This window comes from Numida meleagris, chromosome 1, assembly GCF_002078875.1.
Source record: "Numida meleagris isolate 19003 breed g44 Domestic line chromosome 1, NumMel1.0, whole genome shotgun sequence".
Classification (NCBI taxonomy): Eukaryota; Metazoa; Chordata; class Aves; order Galliformes; family Numididae; genus Numida; species Numida meleagris.
Window position 1 is genome coordinate 113,445,092 of NC_034409.1, and position 15,257 is coordinate 113,460,348.

Here is a 15,257-nt window from a genome sequence, read left to right on the forward strand (position 1 = left end):
CCTTCCTGCCAAGGAAAATGGCATAAATTCCTAGCAGGAGAGGGGATGTGCAGGATGTTACCTGTAGCAGTGAAGAAGGCTCAGACGTAATCCTCTTTGCAGAGGAAAGTCTCAATGTCTATTGATACTCGGTTGAGTGGGTTTTGATAGGGACATAGACTGCCTGTAGGACCTCTCTTAGATACCATTCCCTGCTAACTAGGAATAGAAAAAAAGGTTTTTATTTTATTAGTGAGAAATGAAAAGTAAAAGTTCATGGGTAAAAATAACAGAATATGCATACTAGTGAAAAAAAATGGAAATTTTTAACAATAGTTAATATTTTAGTTCAGAAAGTTAAGCTATAACTTCACATCTCCATTCTGTTGTTACAGAATGTGGTAATTTAAATGTGGAGAAAGAATATATTTCCTGATTTTATTTCTCTTTTCAATAATTATATTAAAAGTACATTAAAAGAGATTGAAAGAAATATATTCTGTGTGAAGAAATGATGAAGAAAAAGTGGTGAAGGATTTGCTGGGACAGTTTCCTACTGAGACAGATGAGAGCAAATTGGAATTAGTATGTTCAGGTAACAATTTATTGTCATAGATAGCGCTGATTCAGAGCTGTTTTCCCACTGCTTATAAATACAATGTCTTTACTTTTCTGTCCTTCGCTTGTACAGCAGAAAGACTCCTCCACAATATTTGGCCTCTGTGGACTCTGTAAGCTCTCCTGTCCCTGAAATCATACATCACTCATATCAAGTTTTCTAAAACACAGCTGCTGTTCGTTCCTGTTTTTCTGCCTGACTAGCAGCCGTAAAGGACAAAAATATTGTCTAACAGAGAGAGTCTGAAAAAATCAGAGTTCCTACAGGACATTTCTCTTGGGCCTGACCAAACCAATTCTGGCCTTTATAAGAATCTGTCTCTTCCCCTCTCCTTGGCTTCGCAGTAAGATTAGTTCACGTGAGAGAAAAAGTTGTTCGCTTCCTGTGACTGTTATTTTACAGTTTGGGCTAAAGAGATCAGGGCTGTGTTTCATCATCTTGCTTTGTTCTTTATTCTATTTTTTGATGCATTTGCACTAATGGTAGGTTTGTATAATTACTTTTGATGGAAGAGTAGGAAAGGTCAAGCCATCTGTGGAAAAAAGTAATTTCTCCCACAACCAATGCAAATGGCTTTCCAGTCACTGGCTGATATATAAGGCTACTGAAATTGTCAATTTTGCTGAGACCTCATGCAAACTTCAATAATGGAGTTTTCTTCTACTCCATTTTAATGAGGAAGTGATATTCTCAGTTGAATATCGTGATACTGCATAAACAAAGCTTACATCAGCAGGTACTTTGCCACAGCCTGGATTAGAATGTCATTATAAGATGGTGTGTTCCGTGTGCAGTCAGATTCCGTAAGTGTTTGGGATCCTACTCCTGATTTACAAGACTGGAGACAGGGGAAAAGGAAGCAAAGCTGATCAGTCTCAGCGAAACACTGAATCGAGGGCTGTTTTGCTGTTAAGATGTGCAAATCTTTATCTCTGGTTTCATATCTATAGTGTCAGAGCAGCCTGAGAAGAGAGCGTAAGATAAGAATTCAGAAGTGGTGGAAGTACTATTTTATTTCTTTACACTACAGGTTGCATAAAATCTCAAGCCACTTGTAGATACTCAGGAAACAGAACAATAAACCCAAGCAAGCAATGAGCACAGATCTATAAAGATTAAATTTTCTTACATTAATTCTTTTATTTTTTAAGTAGAATGAAAAAATTATCTGATGCAAGAAACTCAGACATCGTAGTTTGGCTTTCCAAGTGCGGTCTGGCACAGTAGTTCATGAAATATTATTTAAAAGTGGAATTCAAACTACTTGGATTAAGTGCTACCGCATGTGATGCATACCATCTTTAAGAGTTTGAAATAGCAGAATGATAGATGAAATGTGCAAGGTTGACTAGTATTTGAAATAACTTTGGTTTTTTTCTGTACTAATGTTGTAGAAAGAGCATTCTGCTATGATTTTAATAGATGGTGCTGTTTCAGAAGAGCTACGAAGGACATAATGCACACAGTAAAATCGACTTAGCCTGAAATAGAGAAGAGAATAAAAAAATGAAATCCAGAAAGGAAAAAAACATCCTTCCAGATAACCTGGAATTGGAATAAATAGAGGAAATCTGGGCATGTATTAAATGCCTGGGAAGTTACTGTCAATCCATTAAACAGGGTATTGCTTCATGAAGCTTTTATTTTGCCCTTCTGAAACAAAGCAATAAATTATATGGTAATGGCTAATTTTCACTCACCTGGGGATAGGTTTGTTTTGATCATGGTATTACCAAATCTTCAGTACACGTAGGTGCTCTAAAAGAGACATCAAGGCTTCATGGCATTCGTATTGAATGCATTTTAGAAAAGCATGCATTAAACAAATTGTGTCACAGATCTCCAAGAGCAAATGTCAGATGAAATAACTTGTATTCCTGTGTACCTTTCATAGGTGTTTTGTTTCTTCAGTCTAACCTCTTGGCAGTTCTTAGTGTTTCCTAAGTAGTGCAGGACCTCCACACCCTTTGCACAGCTGAAAGCTTTGTAGGTGCTGAAAGCCATTTGATTTCTGTGGAGAAAAATGTTGCTGAATACCTGATGATTGCTGTCCCAAAGTAGTTTTTCTTTCCTTGAAGCCTACGAGGTTTCCCATTCATTCCTGCTTTACTTTGCTGCTCCCAGCAAATTCACAACTGCTGCAGCTGCTCCAGACAGCTGCTGTGCTAACTCATAACAGATGTCAAAGTCAGAGGTCTGACATTTAGTGGAAATCTACTATTAAATACCACCTCAGTGGTTTATTTGACCCTGCTAGATAATGGGCCACAGAGGAAAACATTTTCACACTGTGTTTGTGCCCAGGCTCCTGAATCTCCAGGGAGTTTTGCTGCAATTAGAAAGTAAGATTGGCAGGAAGGTATTTTTAAAGCCAAATTCTTCTCTCTTGCAACACTGAGGACAAACAGGTTGCATCATTTCAGGTGGATCTCACGGTGGAGTAGGCTATTTTATGGTTATGGTTTTGGGGCAAATGCTTTTTGTGAGTGAAACTCAGAAGTGAATTTCAGGACAGTTGTTGGGTTACTGAACTCAGTAGAGTTCCCCGTGATGTCAGTGCAGAGCAGTGCTTGTGGAAGTGGGAGCAATGACGTGGTTAGAAATGAGACCATGATGGCTTCAAAGAGCGACGAGGCTGTAACATAACAGGGCCACCTTTAGAGAGGGATCAGCACTCACTGTAATAGTTCAACACAGTACTGCCTAATACGGATGTTGTCTTGTGCGGTGAAATTACAAGATCCCACAACATTAAATAAATGGCACTAAGAATAGTATAAGTTATGCTTTACTTTTATCTCGTTCACATAAAAGCATGCCAGACACGTTCTTTTCTCTCAGTCTTGCATCGGCCAGCCTCCGTTGCTCTGTCATGAATGGGATAATGTTGTAAGTGGGACCAGCAGCTTTGATCACTGCAAATAACAGAATTTCTCTTATTCTGGCAGCTAAACGCCTCATGACTCAGACTTTTCTTTCCACGGTGTACTGAATCAGAAGAATACGCCGGAGTAATTACACTGTAGGGAATTCTGTAAATACTCTTCCAGTTGAGCTAGCCTGGCTTCTTCTGGAGCGTATTCCCCCTCTCCTTGCTGTGGTCCTACATACCACACCCCTTGGCCCAGGTGACTGAGATTCCTTATGGCTCTCCTGTGGGAGAGTGCTGTACTGTATGTAGCAGCTGAGCCGCTCTGCAGAGTTCTGCAGTAGATGCATGAGGTTGCTGACCCTTTTTCTGCTCCTTGTAAAACACCTGCAAACTTATTTATCATATTCTTTCTCTACCTTTCTACTGCAGGCCATGATACCTTCCAAAACTTGACAGCAATTAGGTCGCTGTTATGCTGACCAATGTCTTCACTCTCACATAGCTTTCTCTCCCCCTGTTGTCTCATACGTTTACAATTACATTATTTACAGCAGCTCTGGGACAAAGATCGTTCTCTTTCTTGAACAGTGTCTGCCTTAGAGACTCTTCTGCCTAAGACTCATGGTCTGGCAGTACCAGTGCTTCAGTAATGTACCGGTGGCAGTGGAACACAGCTTCTGGAGATGGCGAGTGTTAATTGTCACTGGACATACAGTGGGTACAGAGGGAAGTGCTTCAGCTGTTGATATGCACCCAGCTTTCTATTTTTAAAGCAAATACACCACAAGTGTTTGAGAAGAATCTGTTGGATCAAAGCATGGCTTCTAGGAAGGTTTGTAAGGGACATCTTTTCAGCTGAAGTCATTACTGACTGCTCAGTTTTGTTGCTGCAACTTAGAAGTGTTGAGAAACTTTCCTTCTTTTCCCTTTTACTTCATTTTTCTCCTTCTTTGTGCCTTTGTTCTCTCATTGTTAAATGCATGCAGATCAACTTGTTGGAAATATCTTCTGTACTACACTTATCCTGAATGTGAGAACAGTAATATTCCCATCTAATGGCTGTAGGTGTGAAATGTATGTGAGTGCACGTATGTGTTTATATGAATGTGTATATGGATACATTGCCTACATACATTCATACATAGGCAATAATGAAATGAGATGTGTTTAGATAAAATGATTTTGAACTTGGATAAACATGATTTTACCACCAATGCTAATTAGGAGAAGTACACAAATTGACAAAATGTGCATGCCCAGAATGTGAATCAGATTTTTCTCTTTCATCCTTATCCTCAGCTGAAAGGGCTGTGTTGGTTTTAGTGGTTTTCTCAAGTGTTTTTGCTAAGTTAAAACCAAACAGCAGATTACAGAACTGTTCTTGAATAAATCAGCTCAGAATTGTCAGTGGATTTCAATGTACTTTCAGTCTTTGTTTAAAGCAGAAATGCAGTTATTTTATATTAAGTTCCTAAATGGAAACTGAAGTGTCTTTTAAGATATGAAAAATACATTTATGTGTGTTTTTTTTTCTTTTCTGATATTTCTTCCACTTCCTCTCTCTGTTCCTAAAGGAAGAAATGCCCCTGGAAAGCCAGTGAGAGAGGTTAGTGAGATGCAAGCTCACTGCCATGGCTTCTGTTTGTCACATCTTGCTTTCTGTGCCCAGCATGCGTGTGACAGCAGCACGGTTTGCTTGGGTTTGTTAAAGGGCGGGGATTGTCTTCTTGTGGTTTTAGTTTTGTTTGGTTTTGCTGAGTGCATTTCCCACGTGTGCTCTAACAGCAGCGTACCTCTCAACTTTCCACAGAGACAGCATTAGCCCAGGGATGTGCCTTTTCTTACATCCTCCCGAAGACGGAAGGTCAGGGATGGGGAGGAGAAAGCAATACATTGAAAGTAAACCTTCGTGTGACAAATGTGGTCAGCAAATAATGCTGCTGTAATTGACTTACGTTGTTTTTCTTGTGTGTAAACAAAGCAGACAGACCCCTGTCCCTTACTGTTCTGTTTACATACTTGCAGTTTTATTTTCATCTGTATGCCAATATACCAACCATGAACCACAGTAATTCGATAATCTTTCTTTAACACAGTGAAAGTTGAGAGGTACAAGAGATTCAGGTGTTTTAATTTATTGATACACTATTGCACAATGAAAAATGCTACTAACATTCACCAGATCCACAGTGTTGCTTTCAGCAGTGTAAACGGACAGTGGTTTTCAGTGGGCACGATGGACGTGGTTAGTTTGATACAAAGTAGATTTTAGTATTTGTACATCGTTATTGGAGGAAAATGTTTTGTGGTGCGTTGTCACAGCATCTTTTAAAGTAATTCCAGAAAGCCTTTATTTTTTCCTCTGTGAAGCTGCTCTTCATTCTCCAACTGGAGACAGTGTTTTAAAAGATGAATTCTCAGGGAAAATCATTATCAAAGATAAACTATTCAGGGACTGCCTGAGTGCAGTTGCAGATAGCTGTGAAGTCTCCTTTCCCATACAGAGGATGCTCGGTGTGGCTGAGACAGAACTGAATGGTAACTCAGTTCGCAGATGCTGGCTGGTGCAGCAGGGTGAGCTCATGAAAATGCACTACGCTGGGTGTTTGGCTGAGCTGTTGTGAGCCCCCAGTCACCCACACGTGACACTGGGTAAGCCAGGATTTGTTGTGATGTGATGCCTTGAAATACAGCAGTTCTCTGCATTTGCTGTAGTGGCTTGCACAGGTATTTGGAGGAGTGAGATCCTCAGTGCAGATTACATCTGCCCTCAAAGGTCAGGTCCTTTCAAATGGATGAAAAAAGGGTGCTTGGCATGTCATCAGTCTGCACCAGTTCAGAAATGGTATGAAATTGATTTCATATTCAGCCCTTCGCGTATGGTCTGAGAATTGTTCTCCAGTCTGAGAATTGTTCTCCAGTTCAGCAAAACAGGTTGTTGATTTCCATTATCCTCATTCATATGTATGCGTATTGTGCAGAAAAAGGAGAAAGTTCTGCTGCTGAGGACATCTGACCCAATTAACAATAGGAAGGTTAGAAAAACGGCCATGTTTTTACCCAGTCGCATTCCAGCAGCATAACCCTAAAAGCAAGCACTAACTTCTTCAGTGAATTGCCTACTGCCCTCCAGTTGTGTTTGTGCTCACTGATGGTTCCAGAGGGTGCTTAGTAGCTTGCAGAGCTGAATATATAAAGCACAGTTCTCTGCATGCTCGTGGAGTGTATGAGGTAAGTTACAGAACAGGTTTTGCTTTATGCATGAATCTATTTGTGCGTTGTCAGATCGTGCAATTTTAAACCCGCTAGGCCACGTTTTGATCCCATTTTGCACATTAGGTATTGTCTTCATGTGTAATCCCATGGATTTCCTGGCATTAACTCAATATGAATAAGGGCATCAAAATCCAAGCCACCAACAGAAAGGATTTTTCTTTTGTAGGGAAAGGGTTAGAAATCTGTGCTGCTGAAAAGAGACCGTGCTGCTCTGGGCTTTCTTAATTTACGTTCTGTCCACTCATTGGAGACTGAGTGCTCCACGTTTATTTCTGTGACAAGCTGTACTGGGAGATTGATATTCAATTACTGTGCCCTCACCCAAGGGCCTTAATTCCAGTATCGCCTCTAAAGCAAATTCAGTAGATATAGAACACATCATTCTGTTTGTGACCAGAAATGATGGAGCTACTGTCTGCAGAAATAAGTATCTCCCGCTTTCAAAGCAAACACTCTTGTATTAGTATTCCCTCCATTTTACAAGTATCAGCTAATAGTCTCCTTGCCCATTTTGAGCGATGCTGCTGCAGTTGAAAGACTGTGGTAGTATTTTTCTTAAATAACATCTTTCAATCTTTTAGTGCCTAAAGCATGGATAAAACCTCTTCAGCTTTAATGTAAAAAAAAAAAAAAAAGGAATTAATGCCTTCTTTGGTGAAGGTATATTAAAAATATTAATAATAATGAGTGTAAAGCTATGATGTATATTTTTCTAAGTGCTTTAGGGGCAGTATTTTTCTCATTTGCTTCTTAATTAAAAATGTCTTATGTTTCAGTCTTGCAGCAGGCAAGTAAGCAAGTATTCAATATTAAAAAAACCAGCTATGTAGCAACAGTCAGTTAATTTGAGCTCTTAGGTAAATAGGCATTATAGAAGGTACATTCGTTACACATACAGTACTGGGAAATTATTGCATATGTTAGGGCCACCAAGATGATCAGAGGGCTGGAGCACCTCTCCTGTGAAGACAGGCTGAGGGAGTTGGGCTTGTTCAGCTTGGAGAAGAGGAGGCTGCGGGGTGACTTCATTGCGGCCTTTCAGTACTTGAGGGGAGCTTAAAAGCAGGGCGGGGATTTACTTTTTCCATGAGCATATGGTGATAGGACAAGGGGGAATGGCTTTAAACAAAAAGAGGGGAGATTTAGGTTAGATGTTGGGCAGAAATCCTTTACTCAGAGAACGATGAGGCACTGGTACAGGCTGCCCAGAGAAGCTGTGGTGCCCCATCCCCCCATCCCTGGAGGCAGTCAAGGCCAGGTTGGATGGGGCCCTGGGCAGCCTGAGCTGGTGGGGGGCAGCCCTGCCCACAGCAGGGATTGGGGCTAGGTGATCTTTAAGGTAACTTTCAATCCAAGCCATTCTGTGATTCTGTGTTGTTTTTAACTGTTTGCAGTCTTGTCCTATCTTTTACTCCCTCGTGCTAGTGACCCCACCTCCCCCAGCACTCAACCCTGACAAATTTACGCTGCATCATTCAGAAGGTTGCTCAGGTCATGTCTGCCACAGGAAAGGAGCTCGGAAGCCAAGGTGCCCCAGAGCAAGGGCAGCCAGGCTCCAGCCTGAGCTGTGTACCCACAGAACTGATAGCTGTCCGCAGAGAATTCACAGAAAATCTGTGAAACACTGCACTCTTCTGTGCAAGCAGGTGAGGAATCATGAATCTAAATTAGACTGCTTTCCCAATCTGCCTCTGGTGCTGTTACAAGGGAGCCTAAGGTAAGAAAGAAGGACTTTCATCTTTTATTTTGTGTTGCAAAGCTGCTCCGGGGCTGGTGGCATCATTAACGCTTACGTAGTTCAGCAGTGAACACCTCTCCCCAAGACAGCGAAATGCAAAGCAGTGACAAGTCTTCAAAAAGAGCAGACTTGAAGCACAGTAGACGTCAATGAATAAATACAGAAGCACCTCATGTTACAGAGTACTGGAACGCTTAATTTTGGCAGCTGCAGAATAAACAATGTCACGAGGGGCCAGTGAGCTCAGAGCCAGTTGGAAGCACCCCTCACCCCACTCTTCCTCCACCACAGGGCAGCCCAGGGTGCAGGGCTGGCAGGGGCAGCAGCTCCTGGGCCACCACTACCACGAGCTCTGCTGTTTTCATTTACATCCATGCTGCTGGCGGGGCAGTGATGCCCAGCTAAGGGTTGGCTGGTGGAACGGCTGGGGCATGGCCAAACTGTGAACAATCCTGGCTCATCCTCCTTTCCTGGACTGTCCTGGGATCGCAGTGCCAAGGCTGATGCACTTTACAGTCCAGCTGTTAAAATAAACTGCAGTCAGCAGTGGTTTATGGTCGTGCTCTGAGCTGTAAACTCACATGGCTCAGGAGGAGATGCGCGATTGTTCCGCTTTTCTGCAGAGGAAGTTATGACCCATGAGACAGGCAGAACATGGAGAGGGAGTCATATCTGGTTAATCACCCCAGCATAACGCTGCACAGCTTTTGTGGAGGGAGAACAAAGCATGGTTATCTCAAAAATATGGCAGCAATTAACAGAAAAAAGGAAGAAACACTAGCATACATGCCTGTAATTTTGATGGATTGAGAGAATAACTGGGGATCTCTAGATGCACCTTGGCCTGTGTTTCAGTTGGCTGAACAATTTAGCAATTTGTACCTGCTGTGGCAGACTTCTGAAAGACTTTCTTATGTTTGCTTTCGATTTAAGTTATTCTCTCTAGACCTAGACTCTTCCTATAAAATCAGCTTGCTTTCATTACCTTTACAGCTCTGTGTCTGACAGAACAAAATAGTATTAACTAGTACTGAATTTTTCTGAAGATGAGCTTTAGCAGTTCGGTTGCAGTTTGGGTGATAATTCTTTCTAAGCTGGAAATGAGTGTCCTTGTAGTCTGATATTGATTCTAGAGTCAGTCATCACTATGAACCGGAATGAGCACTCATGATCCCTCAAGTAATGTCTGCTCCCTCTGCAGGTTACCTGGTAACAGCCCCCAGCACCTTCCTGCCCCCATGTCTGTAGGGTGCTGCAGGCAAGGAAGAACAGTATTTAAAGCCAGAGGTTGCTTGACAGGAGCTTGCAGGGTCAGTGTGTTTGTAGGGACGCTGCAGATGAGTCAGTTTATACCAGGGTTATTCTGATAAAGCCTTGGTACCATTTGCTACAAAAACACCTAAGCATATCAGAGCTTCAGGTAAATAGAGCAGACCAGTGGCAGTTATGTTCCAGTTTACCGGAGGATCTCCAATCCAAAATTAATGCTTTCCTATGACTTTGTCAAATTTTCTATTTCTGCAGTCAAATTTTCTGAATTGATCTCAGCAAGAGGGATTGCACTGTAATAGGGGTAAATGAAGATTAAGGGCCATTACTACAATTGCTTCTGAAAGTTCGTGCTAGCATTTAATTACAGCCTGCCTGGTGCAAGAAATATTATCCCTTCCATCTAAAGCTATGTTTTGACCAGAACTTGGCAGGAATTTTTCATATGCTGCTCCTTGACGTGCTTACGAGCGACTTACAAGTTCTTGCACAGGATTAGTAGGATGACTGTACATTCATGTTCTGTATGTGAAATTTCTGTGTGATGCATCTCTTTTTTTTCTGTACATTAGTGCAAGAAGGGAGATACCATTACATTAGCAACACGTCTTTCTTTGTCTTGATATTGGGCACTGTGCCATGCACTGCACAGCTACGTTCAAAAGAACCACTTCAAAATTAGTACGTATTTGAATGTAAAAAGTAGTAGTATTTCTCCAGAAGAAAGAAACTTCCCTGGCCGTTTCCTAGGTCATCTTTTTTCTGTTCTGTGTATGCCGGTTAATATTAACTAATGTCACTCCAAGCTTCTGTGCGCTGCAGAAATGCCAGCAGTGCATGATTACCACAATATTTGAACTTTTGGAAGAGAATGGTCTTTTCTTCCATCTTGTGTTGGTGAGTGTGATTTGTCCCATAGGGAAGGGTTGCTCTTGTTGTTAAAGACAACAGCTGTGTCAGGAGGGACAGCAGCCCTATAGGTGGGTGATGTCAGCAGTCAAACTTCTGCAGGGCACAGGTAGTGAGTTGCATGAAAGGTGCATCTTGGATGTCCTGGTCATGTCCTGTCTTCATTTGAGTGCTCCTTCTTTGTGGACCATGGGGAAGGCCCAGCATGCAGGCTAGCATTCCTGGGAAGCAGAGCTGTGGGCAGACAGCATTGCGCCTTCAGTGCTCTCCTAAAGAAATGTTCTACCGAAGTACTCTCAGGGAGTAAATCAAACCCCTCAGGCCATAGCAACATGGCGTTTTATTGAGTAATGCTTCCCCTGTTAAATACTTTCACTTGCTGGCACTCTGCTGCTTGGGGCCTTCTCGAGTTGGAGGTCACTTGCACTTCGTTGCATCTAAATAAATCTTTCTTCCGTGATTATTTTCTAATTCCTTTTTTAACTCATTTATATGTTTGGCCTCTACATCAGCCTGTGGCGATGTGTTCAATAACGTAATTATGTGCTGTGTGGAATATAATTTCCTTCTGCTTCTCTTAACGCTTTCTGTCTGGTTGTTCCTCCATGTCCTTGTAAGAAATCTTGAACTGGATGCTTATCCTTCAGGGTGTCTAGATCTCTGCCATATTCCCTCTTCAGTCATACACTTTCAGGAAGGAGGCTCCCAGTGGGCTTCAGTTGCTTGAACCATGACCTCTGACATTTGAGATGTTTCAGGGGTGTTTCAGACAGACACAGAGTGCAGAACTGCCACAGGGCTTAGAGGAGACCCAGCATCTCCTGAACAGCAGCTGGAGACCAGCAGGGTGTGCCAAGTGCCTAACCTGACAACATTTGGCAGTTTAATCTCCCTACCTTCATGTCTGTTCAGTCTCTAATTTTGTCAAAGCAATTTATTACTGCTGATCAGCGTTGTGACCTTTAACTTTCCCTTGGTGAAATGAGTGTGAGAGGAAGTTAGAGATTTTGTCTTCAGAACTGTAGCCTGCATTTATTTGTCACTTCTGTGCGGGAAGCCCGTGTGTAGTTCCTTGATAACTGGGCATCTTAGTTCTGCTGGACTGCTGTCTGAAAGGCAGAGGACATTACAGAAACTTACCGAAGAGACTGAGTAAAATGCAGCCATTTACTTTGTTCTAGCTATCAGTGCAGACATCCTGCGGGGACCTCTTGCCTTTAATGATGTAGTTAATTACCGCTGATCTGTTTTCTGTTTTTCTCCCTGATAGAATGTTGAACGGTCAGACACTTGCACCACCAGTTGGAAGGTTTTCGGTGATACTGTTGGGTTTTGTTTGGCTTTTGGTGAACATTTGTTAGGATACGGTTTCATCCCCGCTGGGGATTTTTGTTGGAACGCAAACACGCTGCCTTATTGTCGGCGCAGGTTACACTAGCTGTTGCAGCCAGTGTTGCTGTTAAGCGTTTTGGGAAATTGGCAGCTTTTGCTAATGATGACATATGCTCATACAGGAGGCTTTTGGAAACTCTGGAGCGTACCGCACTGGGGATGATGGTGAGCTGTTCCTGGAGAGCGATGCATCTGCACGCGGCCTTTTCCATAAGATGTTCTTTCTCATTTAACGGCCTCTTCTTTGCCTTTCTTTTTCAGGCCACAATGTAGGGAGCCTTTTCCACATGGCAGATGACTTGGGAAGAGCAATGGAAACCTTAGTTACAGTGATGACTGACGACAAGGTGTTAGAATAGCAAGATGTGTTTTACAACTTCAGGCGTCCCGCATGGTTTTTATAATATTCATACTACAAAGAGGATTAGACTGTAAGAGTTTACAAGAAAACAAATCTATATTTTTGTGAAGGGTAGTGGTACTATACTGTAGATTTCAGTAGTTTCCTAAGTCTGTTTCTGTTTTGTTAACAATGGCAGGTTTTACACGTCTATGCAATTGTACAAAAAAATTATAAGAAAACTACATGTAAAATCTTGATAGCTAAATAACTTGCCATTTCTTTATATGGAACGCATTTCGGGTTGTTTAAAAAAAAATTTATAACAGTTATAAAGAAAGATTGTAAACTAAAGTGTGCTTTATAAAAATAATTGTTTATAGAAACCCCCTTTAAAAAATACAAAAAAAAAATATGGAGGCAGTGCATTTGTTTAGTATCATTTCAGCTCTGCAGCTGCATCAGAGAGAGATTCATGTTCTGTGTTCTTTTCCTGGCCTGTCAAAAAGGAGAAAAAGAGAAAAGCATTTCCTGCAGCGACACCAAAACTTAACATTTCTCATTGGTTTGGTCTGACTAGGGCTGGCTTTTGGAAAAAAAAAAAAAAAAAAACTCCTGGACTTCCAGTGAAGATAGTTATTTCACTTCTTTCCAATAAAATTAACAATTACATGAATCGCACTAGTTGGCAATAATTAAATGAAAGAGCACATTACATGACAGAGCCTGCAAAAAATTAATGAAAAGACAAAAAAAAAAAGGAAAGAATTGAATGATGTCCAGTGCGCCAGCATTTCCTCTGCTGACTAAATTCCTGAATGTCCTTAGTGAAGGAACGTAGAATTGCCTTACCGGATGGAACCTTTGGACCTTACTGTCCGGTTCCCTGCTGGCCACGGCCAGTGCCCAGAGCTTCAGCAGGAGCTGTGTATGGCTCTCCCTGCCCGCCGCCGCCGTTAGCGTCACCTCGCTGCACACTAGAGAAGAAAGGGAGAAGTTCCCTCCTGACCCCACGTGGGGATCAGCTTCTGACGTGAAGCACAAGTGGGTTACTCACGGAGCACCTTTGCTTGTATGGCTTCCAACGCTGTTACCGAATGTAGAGCTACTTGATCCTCTGGAAAATAAAACCAGACCTTGCCGCAATGTCTGTCTCAGCCTGCTAGAGCAGCTGGTCCCGAGGAGCTGTAATGCAGCAAGCAACCTTTGAGGAAGGCTGTGGAAGAGTTACTGCTGTTCTTATATGTTTATGGTGATCAGGTGAAGGTAGCCACACTGCTCCCCGAGATATTTATCTTCAAAACAAAGGCCCTGATGCTTTCTCCTTCCCCATTTCTCCCTACAAGTAATACCGCACAATTAACAGTAAAGTGAGAAAGAGAGGAACTGATAGAAAAACAGATTAGCCAGCGTAACTGCAGCTCTAGAGAGGTAGGTTTGGGTATGAGGTGCTGTCAGCAAAAGCTTTACCACTTCATTATCTTAACCAGCTTTTAATTTTATCTTAGGTACATAGAAACACACCGTCTGACTTTATATTGCAAAGTAAAAATCTGTTACCTCTTCTTGTATGAAGTGTAATTAAACTTGGGAAAGATTTTATTTTGAATGCTAGTTAACATTGAACATGGCTAGTCATGCTATTTCTACCTCACTTTGGTTTTGTGGTGTTCCTGACAATTACGTACGGATATGTTACATCATCACCACTCGTCCATTGTGTGAACGGGTCTCATCATTTAAGTAAGAATGCTAATAATTCACAAAGAATAAGTACAATCCCCCCAACCCTCTGCTTTCGTAATAAAGAGCTTTCTTAACACTTTATTGCAGTAGGAACCCCATGTAATTCTCGTGGTCTTCTTTACCAGAGGGTTTAGTCTGAGATCTGGGAAAGAGACTTTCTGGGTTTCTTCTCATTTTTCCCCCTTACTCACAACCTCCCCCCCCCCAAACCTTCTCTTCAGAAAACAAACAGAGGAAGATGGATTGCACGGTTGTTTTCATCAGGGTTTTGTTTTGTTTGTTTTACTTTCTAGGTCTTAGTTTTGGAGTGAGTCTGTCAGAAATATTTAAGAAGTTGAAAGCTTTATCACTGCTTTTTTAAGCATAATTTGGGAATTGTTTCATATTCCTTATATTGACAAAGTATTAAACTGTAAAACATAATCAGTGTAATTGAATACATAAATACCATATGGCATGTTATTTCATTGTTAGTACTGGTTTATTACTTGGATATCATAATATATTGTGTTTTAACACCAACACTGTAACATTTACTAATTATTTTTATAAACTTCTGTTTTACTGCATTTTTCACAACATATCAGACTTCACCAAATATATGCCTTACTATTGTATTATATACTGCTTTACTGTGTATATCAATAAAGCACGCAGTTATGTTATAAAAGGTCTGATGTTTTTGTCGACTCTCTCTCTGTGCCCAGCCGGTGCCTCCCCTCTCCAGTGATGCCACCACTGCGCTGCCAGGTCCCAGATCCCCCTCTGACCGCCATCTCCATGACCCGGCTCTGTGCCGCAGGCGGCGCTCGAGGTTTGCTTGGCAGAGTAAAAGAGGCTCTTCTGGCTTCGGTTGTTCTCTCCGTTAGTATTTTGGGCAGAGCAGAAGCCACGTGAAGCACACAAGCTGTTCCAGGGGAGCAGCACGCTCTGCTTCAGAGAGGGGGATGAAATTCTGTCCAATCTGTGGACACTAGTACTGTGAAGCAGAAGTGAAGCTCAGGTTTGGTCATTGGTCTGACACGTACTGGCCACTAGGTGCAGCACTAAGCCCCACTTCCTCAGAGCTTTGGGAGGAGGTGTTCCCATCAGAGAGGCTGATCACATACATCTCGTC

At 41.9% G+C, this 15,257-nt stretch overlaps 1 protein-coding gene across 19 annotated transcripts in view; it reads left to right on the top strand.

The window, feature by feature from the left end:
• DMD (dystrophin) overlaps positions 1 to 13,106 on the top strand; it is a 1,007,484-nt gene extending 994,378 nt beyond the window's left edge. For 7 of the 19 annotated variants that reach the window (XM_021408144.1, XM_021408052.1, XM_021408105.1 and 4 more), the window contains 2 exons: positions 5,045 to 5,076; positions 12,316 to 12,415. Coding sequence is in view for 8 of the 19 variants with exons in the window: in XM_021408081.1 (XP_021263756.1) it covers positions 12,316 to 12,413 (98 nt within the window). In the remaining 11 variants the exon portion in view is untranslated. Of the gene's footprint in view, positions 1 to 5,044; positions 5,077 to 12,315 lie in introns of all 19 variants that reach the window. The other 12 variants (XM_021408061.1, XM_021408111.1, XM_021408081.1 and 9 more) reach the window with 3 other exon arrangements.